Source organism: Perna viridis, chromosome 2 (assembly GCF_037379345.1).
Source record: "Perna viridis isolate PV_CMFRI_1.1 ecotype Kerala chromosome 2, ASM3737934v1, whole genome shotgun sequence".
Lineage (NCBI taxonomy): Eukaryota > Metazoa > Mollusca > Bivalvia > Mytilida > Mytilidae > Perna > Perna viridis.
The window spans coordinates 29,794,062-29,806,250 of NC_142446.1; the positions used below are offsets into that span (position 1 = coordinate 29,794,062).

A 12,189-nucleotide genomic window follows, 5' to 3' on the forward strand; every position below is an offset into this window, starting at 1 on the left:
GGGTTTAATGATATAAACCGAACTTGTGGCAACGGAATAAGAATCCAATTAGGGTGGGACTTGAAAAAAAAAAGATCAATTAGAACACTACAAAACAAGTTTTTGAAAATAGTCCTTTCCTTACGTCACCAGATTTTTGTTTCACTTGTTACCTACCTACTTGTACATTGTAAATCAAAATTTAAATCTTAATAGTATTGTCATTGGGTAAAATCGCACCTTAGCCCTAAATAAGTATTAATATTTCAGAGACCATAAAATTAAATACATCAAGTATTTAATTCTTCTGTTCGCAGGCATATGAACAATTTCAACGTGGACCGTGAATGATAGATCATGCTGACTCCATCGTAGATAAAACAGTATTCGTTTTAACTCTTATTAGTTGGTATATACTTTATAGTTTGTGAATTAATGACACGGATAAATGAAATGATCGAACCTTGTCAGAAATGACAACAAAGGCATACATTATAAATTTTAGAGATCAATAAATGGTTTTCGGTATTTGAATTTCCATTATTTCGACAGAAAAGATTTCATCATGGACAACAAACAGCGTGACGTGTTACAGGTGCACAAAAACTTTTTGCAACAAAATGTTATTTGGACTCCAGAATTACGTAAAAAGTTGTCATCTGAGGGTCTCATAACAGAGTCTGTGATCAAAGGAATTGAGGTAAGATAATTCCAATATATTTGAATTAACTCTATTCAAACACTGAAATTGTTATCAATTATTTAGTGAAATATATGAAAGTTCATACAAATATATGTACCTTCAGCAGGTGTTTTTGTTGTTGTTTTTTGTTTAATTATTACTTTTTTGTTCGTTTTGTTCGTTTTGTTTCCCGTTAGCAATGTTTTTTTTTGTGCATATTAATTAATTTTGGACGATGTTAAAAATAATTCGGGTTTCGTATCCGTGGGTTCATGCGGTAATGAATTCAGATGAAATATTTCATTAGACAAAATTAGTCATATATCTAAATTATTAACTATCTTAATTGGAGTTACGCCCACTTCTATCAACATTTCATAGTATATTCAATCACTATTGTGTTGTGTTTTGTCCTGTTTATTTTTATTTTGGCTTTTTTTTGTGTTTTAATTTTGTTTTGTTTTGTTTTGTTAGAAAATGCATCATAGTTTCATCCCTCTGTTTAAGAATTACTATATATATCATATATCAAAGATTATTTGGCTGCTATTCTTGACCGGAGAGTGACTGATTTAATAGAAAACAACCATCTGCACTTATAAATGCATCATTTCCAAACTGGAGAAATTGAAATAAATTATTCTTAAGCATATCGATGAAACGTGAGCGTTTATATTTGGTTGCAAGTTAAGTTAGCAGAGAGTGTATTGTTCGATTGAAATCTTATTTAAAATATATGAATGTAGGTGCTCTAACCCTACCAAGTGATTAATCCCTATTTGAACTCCAAAATGTCGATTTTAAAATTCTTTTATTCGTTTACTACTTACCCGTATTTATCGTTATTGTTCTTTTTTATTTTAGTTTTAGTTTAAATCTACAATAGTTCTGACAGTGTTACAAAAAGATTCCCCACGAGTAACAACAAACTTTCTCTTTTACAAGCTAATAAGCCAACCGTTATGTCCCGTGTAGATATATGAACTCTCTCTCTTTTCGTACACATCTAGACAACAACTGTAAACAGCCTAAACAAAACTTTTCCCTGTTTTTCAGATTATCAAGGTCATATTTGTGTCCCTTGTAATATCCTGTGCGAATCTTGACAAAATTTTAAACACCCTGACTTACTTCCAAACTGTAAACCCCTGGACTTATAATGTAGTAGGTAAAGGTTTTAAATTAAACAAGATATCAAACTTTATCTGATATATGATTGAATATTAACATTTGAAAGTGATTATACTGAAGAAAAAATATATGAAATTGCAATCTGATGTTTAGCTTTTGTCTGAGATTGCCTTTCAAGTATCAATCTGGTTCATAAATCTGTATATATTGTATCTGTAGAGTAGAAATGCATTAACTACAAGTACATGTATCACTTTACCTAGTTGTGCTGTTCCCATGAAACGATTTAGTTCATCCCTTTAATGATGTAGATTAAAATCGAAAAAGAAGTAAATTCCCCCCAAAATCAATATATATTTCAATTCATAAATTCCATTTCTCATTAATAAAAACATTTACAACGGAAGGTAAGATGTCGTTAAGAAGTATACGCTATTAGATGACCATACATTTTGTACAAAACATCGTTCACTGTGACTGAAACCCATTAATGAAATAAAAGTACTACAAAGGAGCAAATAGAATGTCGATATTTTTCTGAATTAAATGTCAATTTAAAATTCAAACAAGGTTCTTGAATCTCTTTCAGGTATTTGAGAAAATCAATCCATGTTCAATGTGCTGCTTAATATGAATATTAAGTTAATGTTTTATATTTTTGTCAAATCGGAACATTTTCCAGAGATCTTTTGATTAATCGCTGTTATATGACATTGAAACTCAATTAACTTTGCCCATGTTAGAAATTCTTGTTTTGTCCACAGCGAAATAGATTTTTCTCTATTTAAATACAGTTGTATTACTCCTTAAATATTCCTGTTTATTAACACTGGCTTTGTATTTTTTTTTCTTTTGTTTGTTAAGTTATATTCTTGTATTTGTTGTTTCACATTAGCCCCCACCCCCCACCCCCCCAAAAAAAAACAAAAAAAACAACAACAACAGCAACAACAACCAAAAACCGTATCTATATTTCACGCCTTTGTGCTAATCTAACAATGTCGCATTTAAGTTTCAAATTTATTATTTGTATTTTTGCGAAACTTTACCTGTTACAAATAGCACAAAGTTGTTCAGACATCATTGCTTCCTAGCAAACTGTTAACTCACTTCCTGAAAAATTTTACTTTACTGAATAGTGTTATAGATATTCATTGAAAAAAATACTGTAGGAACTACTACGCAAGAAAACTTCGCCGGTAGGGGCTCAACCGAACAACCCTCACCCGCCCCAACTCCAAGAAGGATTTTATTGTGTTTAAAGGTTTGAATGTTTGGGTTGCTAGTCGTTCAAAAACGTTCTCTAGACTTTCATTTCCCTTTGTCTAAACACATAGTTTTCCAGCATATATCAGGTATAACAAGATGTTTAATGTACAAACAAGAAAAGAAAATTAATATTACACCAACACACAATACGTTCTTATATGGTCGAAGTTGTGGTACTCGCCTCAGATTCTTCTGATCATCAAATTAAAACAAATCAGATAACCGTATCGAAAATGAAAAGTGCGCCGCACCTTTATGGAGGAAATAACAATAACTGGGAACTATAGCAAATGTACAGATTCCCATGGCTTTGTACGGATAATAATACCTCGTTTAAACGGCGTTACATAAACTTAAAAAAAAACTGCAACTGTTTGATACAAATGGCACTCAAATGTTTTAGAATTCTTAGCAAAGTAATCCGTATACTTGATTTTAAAGCATAATTTTAATCAATGTTGTTATATGAGCAATTCTTGACACAAATGATTTTATTACACATTCATACTCATGTAGTATACTGAGTTGTCTTTTAAACATTGTTTCCAGCCAGCTTATACCTACTTGTAATATTATTTCAATTCAAAGCTTTTCAGAAATCAATGATACATGCAGCCGTGGTTTACTGAGCATTATAATATGCACAACTACTAAAAATGACTAAACCTATAAAAACTCGCATGTATCTTTGTAAATATTACTGCACGTGTAATTTAAATACTAGTATAAAGAATAAAAGCTTCCATGGAATTTATGGAATTTCAACACCTTAATAATTAGAAAACGCCATGGATTTTTCAAAGCGATAATAATGATTAAGTCAAAATTTTGATAAAACTTTAAACACAAGCATACTAAAATTACGAGTAATGTGAAACTAATATATTTACGCGTCCCCACTCCAATTAAAACATATACAGACGTATCCAGGTTTGTGTTCTTAATAGTTTAATGAAAGTATAGACCACAATCCTATGGAATTTTTGTGACAAATAATCAAGGAAAAGCTGTGTTCGTATACTTGTGTTCAGGTTAAATCATCTCGTGAAGTTCGAATTAAGATAGAGGATGTCAATTCAAGTATTTCTCAAATCAAAGACGTAAAAATACCCTTTTTTCACAGACGGTCAATAAATGGATTTTATTATTGCCCCTGAATATCTAAATGTAAACACTAAGCTTTACACTATTAACAGGGGCGAATACGGGGTTTAGGGCATAGGACAAACCGGCAATGGAACAAAGAGCGTTATTTTTCCTGGTATGGGTGATAGGTTTGAAGTACCTATGTGCGTGTGGTTTGGCCTTGTGTGATCGTCTTTTTTAAATTCATTGTGTGTTTTTCCTTATGATCTTATCATTTTCACAGAAACTGCTAAGAGGAAACGGAAAATATAACTTGTAGATCTAATACATAAGTGTTAAATATATTTAGGCACCAGTATCGTATTGCATATCCCTGAGCGGGTGTATGTCAAAACATGGATGCTATAAAAATATAGTGCATTTATTTTTTGCCTCTCTACAAACTAATATTTTGTCAAAAGATATGAACAATAATTTATAAAATAGAGCAAACATCACACTGTAAGATGAAGAACTTTTTTAAAAGAAAATATAACATAAGATCATAAACATGTTCCACTGAAAACGTTGGTTTGGTGAGTGCAAAACGAAAGTGAAAGTAGGGAAAATGGCTATTTATAGTTCGAGACTACTTTTCTGTCCGATCTTCGTGGACTCGCCCTATTTGCTTTGCGGGAAATTATTTTTTCACATGTCCTTAGAGATGCTACATAAGTGAAAGTTTTATTGAATCAATTTACATATTTTTTTTTAGAATCCTAAAAATATTCACTTCACTATAGAAGTCTATGTGAAAATTAATACGATACTGAGACCTTTAATTTGTTGGTGTCACTGTCCCGAAATTACCCCTTATTATCCATAATTGCGAGCCGTAAGTACCAAGTAACTGTCATTGACCCCTATCTTTAGAAATTGCTTTTATTATTTCAGGTGTGAAAAAGGTTCTTAGGTCTTATAATTTTAATCTTTGTCCACTTAAAAAAATAAATGAGAACGGACGTGTTTTGGAGGCTACAATTTGTATTTAATTTTAATAGCAAATAGCAATACAATTACTGCAAACACATTTTTGTTCAAAACCGGATGGTCTTTTCGATTAAAAAAAAAACTAGAAAAAAATGACCAAACTTTAAGTCTCATAAGTAGTTTCACTTATGCAATGAAAGATGTCCCTAAACAGTAATGCCATTTTTTAAACAGATACAGAAATACTCTTGAATTTTCCATGATATATTTACATTTGATTTTTATAGAACGCCAAAAGCCAGGCAGACAAGGTGTCTAAGATTTTAGAGTTTGTTATAATGCGTGGCCCTGAAGGGTATAGACGGTTCACTGATATACTCCATACCACAGGGCATACCTTCGTGGCTGATTTCCTCAGAGAAGAAGGTGAGTAGTACCATGTTTATGATACAGGAAGTGACAAGTACAGTTTCTATGATGTATATGGTGGCTTGCCCCACTATCAAATGTGCAGCCCGACTGGTACTATATTTACCTGTTCATATTTAGTCGGGCTGTATATTTGATGTTGTGAACAGTGAGTAGTACACTGTCAATGATGTTAGGTATTGGCAGTGATGAGTACCGTGTCTATGATGGTAGGTATTGGTAGTGAGCAGTACCGTGTCTATGATGTTCTGGACAAGGACAGTATGTAGTTTCTTGTTAGTGATATTAGATATAGGCAGTGTGTACTACTGTGCTGACGAAGTTAGGAATATAGGCGGTGTGTAAGGCCGTTTCTATGATGCAAGATGTAGGCAGTGAGCAGTATCGTGCTGACGAATTTATATATAGGCGGTGTGTAAGACTGTTTCTATGATTTAAGGTATAGGCAGTGTTTACTATCGTGCTGACGAAGTTAGGAATATATGATGTAAGATATAGGGAGAGAGTAGTACCGTGCTGACGAAGTTAGGAATATATGATTTAAGATATAGGGAGAGAGTAGTACCGTGCTGACGAATTTAGGAATATGTGATGTAAGATATAGGCAGTGAGTAGTATCGTGCTGACGAAGTTAGGAATATAGGCGGTATGTAAGACCGTTTCTGTGATGTAACATATAGGCAGTGAGTAGTACCGTTTCGTTGATGTTAGATACAGACAGAGTGTAGTAGTACAATGTAATACCGGTATTGGACAGCGAGTTGTACCACGTCTATGATACTGGGTAGTCTAGTACCGTGTCTGTGATGTTAGGTATAAGTACTGAGTAATCTAGTACCACGTGTCTATGATGTTAGGTATAGGTACCGAATAGTCAAGTACCGTGTCTATGATGTTAGGTATAGGTACCGAGTAGTCTAGTACCGTGTCTATGATGTTAGGTATAGGTACTGAGTAGTCTAGTACCACGTGTCTATGATGTTAGGTATAGGTACCGAATAGTCAAGTACCGTGTCTATGATGTTAGGTATAGGTACCGAGTAGTCTAGTACCGTGTCTATGATGTTAGGTATAGGTACTGAGTAGTCTAGTACCACGTGTCTATGATGTTAGGTATAGGTACTGAGTAGTCTAGTACCGTGTCTATGATGTTAGGTATAGGTACTGAGTAATCTAGTACCAGGTCTATGATGTTAGGTACAGAGTAGTCTAGTACCGTGTCTATGATGTTAGGTATAGGTACTGAGTAGTCTAGTACCGTGTCTATGATGTTAGGTATAAGTACTGAGTAATCTAGTACCAGGTCTATGATGTTAGGTACAGAGTAGTCTAGTACCGTGTCTATGATGTTAGGTATAGGTACCGAATAGTCTAGTACCGTGTCTATGATGTTAGGTATAGGTACTGAATAGTCTAGTACCACGTGTCTATGATGTTAGGTATAGGTACTGAGTAGTCTAGTACCACGTGTCTATGATGTTAGGTATAGGTACTGAGTAGTCTAGTACCGTGTCTATGATGTTAGGTACAGGTACTGAGTAGTCTAGTACCACGTGTCTATGATGTTAGGTACAGGTACTGAGTAGTCTAGTACCGCGTCTATGATGTTAGGTATAGGTACTGAGCAGTCTAGTACCACGTGTCTATGATGTTAGGTATAGGTACTGAGTAGTCTAGTACCACGTGTCTATGATGTTAGGTATAGGTACTGAATAGTCTAGTACCACGTGTCTATGATGTTAGGTATAGGTACTGAGTAGTCTAGTACCGTGTCTATGATGTTATGTATAGATACTGAGTAGTCTAGTACCACGTGTCTATGATGTTAGGTACAGGTACTGAGTAGTCTAGTACCGTGTCTATGATGTTAGGTACAGGTACTGAGTAGTCTAGTACCGTATCTATGATGTTATGTGTAGATACTGAATAGTCTAGTACCGTGTCTATTCTGCAAGGTACCGGTAATTGGTACTGACGCGTCTATGAATTTAGACATAGGTGTCGTGTCAATAATGTTCGGAATAAGAGGTGCATGTTCCTATGTTAGATTGTTAAAAGATTACTATTGAAATATGTTAATGTTATGGTTAACAAATCAAATTCAGCCTCATACATAGTTGTCAAAGTAACTGCATTCACTAGAGCAGAGCGGGATTAAAACATGTATACTTGTCATTAATACGGGGCCATTAATACAGAGAACTGGCCATTACTACAAGGCCTTTGCAAAAATGAAGCGCATAGATTTAGTATAAGTTGTATGAAAAAAAAAATAGTGAAAATAAAGTTTGACTTCAAATTTATTGCAACAGACGATATTTTGAATGTTATAACGTTAAATTTATCCACAAAAAAAAATCAAACAGTAGAAAACTTTAATACTAGACTTCCAAATTTCCTATGGAATTTTTAGGTTCAACTTCGGCTGGATTGACCGGACGAAAGAAAATTCCAGGAGTCTACATTTTATAGTGCTTTCTATTGTTAAATATTTATAATAATTATATTTTCTTCGACAACATCAAGAGTTATGCAACCTTACACGTTTATATGAAAACCATAATAGAACACTTATTTATTTTTTTTTTATTTCCATGCAAATATTCGCGTCGTCAAAATTGTGCATCAATATAGTTCTAAAAACAACAATCGGTTTATGTCAAAAGTCTACCAGGAGACAAAGAGAACTACTCCTCCCTAAAACTTTGTTACGAGTTTTATGTGAGAACACCCTTTGTATATCAATTACATTTACTTAGATCCCGCTATGTTTATGGATTTTAAGTTTCATGAATGACTTAATGTTGCATATCCGTAGTTTTTTTATTTATTATTTTTCCCTAATACATTTCAGATATTATAAAGAAAAAGCTGAACACAGAGGATCTATACAAAACCCTTCCTTTCCTGAACAGATTGAAAGAGAACGAAAAAAATGAACTGGATACATACTTTGTAGATAAGGTAATTTAACGTCAAACAAACTGTACGGGTTTATTGTTTTCAAGGGACGCAATGATAGATCAATTAAATGAGACAAGTGTAACCTGTAAAAGGATGAAGTTGAATATATTGATATTAAAAAATGCCTTTTACAGTATTATAACTAGGATTCAGCAAAACCTTAAGACGCCAGCTATAAACGTTTGATTTTTTAAGATATGAAACTGACAAAGATCCTTACTTTGTATTATCTTTGGTACTGCAGGTTAATTAATTTCCTGTCAGACTGAAATCAGACTCTCAGTGCTTCTAAGGTCAAAGGTTAAATTCGCATTTATTACCATTATGAGGACTTTGTCCTCTATTAAGCTTTAACAGTAAACCATAACAAGGAATACACGTCCTACAAGGATAGGAACACTCAAGGGAAATGCATTAAAAACTCAGCTAGACGACTGACTATCGAAGTCCAGAATTTTCAGGGATTTTATCTTCTGCACAAGCTTTACCCATCTACTTGAATTATTAATATGAGGTTTTATTTTCAAATTTATATGTCATAAAGTATATCAGATTCATTTTAAGTTCCATTTCTACTATGTTTATAGTTCCGGAACGAGTCGCTCAGACAAGTGTGGAAACACGACTTCAGAGAAAAAGAAAAGGCAATCAAGGCCAGATATCAGCAGATCGAAATGGCAGACGAAATTAAAGGGCAAACTAGGAAATGGCAAGAAATCAAAAGAGGTTTAGAGGACCATATATCTGCACAGAAAGAGGAGATCGATCTTCTGAATCTTCAGATTAAAAGCTTGAATCAGGCGATACGGGATACTGAAACGAGGCTTCGCGGAGATTTTGAGAAGCAAATGCGATTTAATGAAGCAAATGAGAATCAAATTAAAAGGGTTTCAGAAAAAGTACAGGCAGCTGAGTCGATACTACGAGAAATTAATGGAAAAATGCAACCACTGATAAAAAAGAAAGCTAGAATATTAACGGAAAAGGAGAAGAAACTCCTTGAACAGTATGAGCTTTCCTTTGTGTTGCCAGATTTCGAGGTTTTTATTGAACAATATAACGAATTGTTAAATTTTAAGAAATTGTTCGACGATATGCGAGATGATAAAGAATATGTTCTTACCTATATTATTGGTAATACCCCCGATAACTTTGACGAAACAAGTCTCAAAGATGAGTTTAAAAAATTTTTATTCAAAACCGACGAGTCCATCACTAATCTCAAAGATAAATTGGCCGAAGCCGAGATGATTATCGAAGGTCAAAAGGAGCAAGTTGATAAGCTAATGCAAGATTCAAACTCCAAGAAAAAGTTTGCTATGGGTGCAAATGTATGGCAAGCGGCTATAATGAATGTAATGCGAAACCAACTGCAGGATTTGAAACGCGATATTCGAATGAAAGAATCGAGAATCCAAATGAGCGAGACTGAAGCTGCACGTCTCCGAAATATTAACCACGATCTGAGACAAGACATTCAAAGATTAAAAGCAGAGAAAGAGTCGACCACTTCACGTGATACTCTACATCGCATAAGCGTTGGACTTGATGGTCGTGTATCTGTTAATACTGATGGAACAGGGAATAGTGTCGCACTGGAAACTGCCCTAGACAATTATAGCGATTGTAAAACAGATGTCTCTAAATCTAAAACTACAATCCTGCCACCTATGAGCTCAAAAGTTATTCGTGCTGCAGTTAGTCCAACTAGTCCAAGGAAACTACCAAAGCCAAAGCCTGTTGCAGTGACGATGAGTCAGTCAGAGACTGGCCGATACCCGTCTAGTTTTATGCAACATGGGTTGACAACTGCACCAGTAAGACTTGAGAAGAGACAACAAGATCGTTACTCACAAATGCCTTATGGGTTTGGAGATTTAAAGAAGATGCACTCCCAAGGGAAATCGAAATTTGATAAATCTTTGCCACCACCTAAAGTTCGGTTGTAGTAAACATACGGCCAGCTAGAAGAGACCATTGATAAACAAATTGAAACCAATATATGCTGTTTTCTTTTATGTGGAAATAAATCTATTTTTCAAAAACTTAAAACAGGAGTCATAGAGAAGTGGATTTATGGTGGTATAAATAAATTAAACCTACTTTACTTTATTGTGCCTAAAGATTTACAAATGCTTAATCTGTTTTAATGAAATGAGAATTATGTTAGATTATGGTATTAAACACCACTGTGGAATTAAAATGTACCTATTGGTTTTAGGTTAATTTCTTGAGAAAATCCAATACTTAAAAACACAGTGTCTTTTGTAAATATGACACTGCTTTTTAAATGAAAGGCTGTGACCTTCTATCTGTGAGTTTGGTTATACCACGTCTTTTCAAATACGATTATTTAACTGCAGTCAAGTCAATTGAATTGCATACCAAAATCAGGATTAGAAACTTATTATGGATCATATTTAACTAAATTTTCACAACGACTTGTTACAATCTAAAGAATAAAAATAAAAACAAGTCATATGAAGGCATTTCTAAATTACATTGCAGTAACTTATGAATTGTGAACAATGTTATCACATATTCCTTCTTCCACACATCTTATTATTTCTTGAAAAAGCAAATCATTATATTTAAGTAATAAATCACGGAAACTCCATTTTATCATTATATTATCAAGGGCTTAACATTTATAATGCATTGTTTTAAATAACGACATAAATGGCAAGGCTGTGATAAAACAATGATAAAATGGAGTTTCCGTGATTTATTTCGATTCCAATATGACTAGTTTCTTCATTTTTTTAAATAATCGCAGCCTGTGTGTTGCACGAAACTCTGGTCATGTGTTTATTACTTTTTACCATGGCTGTGGTCTAAAGAGCTTTGAAGGACGTCATATGAGAATAACATTTTTTCCACAGTGACCAGATTTAAAAGAGGGAGGGTTTTGATCACGCCAAAGTATTTTTAATCCCGTCGTATTTTTGCGCCTGTTCCAATTCATGAATTTCTGGCCTCTGTATGTAGTGTTTCTTTTTCAATTTCAGTTTACTTTTATATTGCTGGAGTGTATAGGGCCAACTATTTCGATGCACCTGTGTATAATGTTGTTTTGGGACAAGCCGCTGTATCCTGGGTTTCCTCTCGTTCATTGAAGACCCGTGGGTGGCCTTGATCTGACATTTTCAATCCCGGTGGGATTATCTCACATATTCACCATATCCATTCTCGTTATACATTAGTCATTTTCTGGTCTTCGTTTTTACTTCCATTTATGTATTTTTCTCTGCTTCCTCGAAATGTTTATATAATCTTGTTTTAGATTGAAATATCAGGAAATCATTTATAACACCGGAATCCAGCCTGTAATTTATATTCGATATCGGTTGATATTCATCGATAAAGGTCTTTCACGAGAACAAAAAAAAAAAAACTAAGATCAGTATTGGATATCAATGGCACATTTAATTTTCGAGCAAAAATTAATTGAAACTAATCAACGTCTGTTGAGGGTCATGCAAAAAGTAATCCGATGAGGAACTTATTTGGAAAGTACAAATATGCATGAAACTGAGAACCTGCCAATCAAAACACGAAGGACATTTTACTCATAAGTCTTTGACTCCCCTTCCGCCAATTGTGCCATTCATACCATGTCTCTGTTCAGTCTTAGTGAGTCGCCCGTGCACGAGTACCGCTAGGGTCAACATTATTTACAC

The 12,189-nt window shown here is 34.0% G+C and overlaps 1 protein-coding gene across 1 annotated transcript; it reads left to right on the forward strand.

Annotated features, from left to right (window-relative positions):
* The first annotated feature begins 256 nt into the window (after positions 1-256).
* On the forward strand, positions 257-10,725 carry LOC148624554 (uncharacterized). The gene is made up of 4 exons (XM_088567222.1): positions 257-679; positions 5,404-5,542; positions 8,400-8,509; positions 9,097-10,725. Exons 1-4 carry the CDS (start codon positions 545-547, stop codon positions 10,456-10,458), a joined length of 1,746 nt encoding a protein of 581 aa, XP_088423348.1. The 5' UTR covers positions 257-544; the 3' UTR covers positions 10,459-10,725.
* The last annotated feature ends 1,464 nt before the right edge of the window (positions 10,726-12,189 follow it).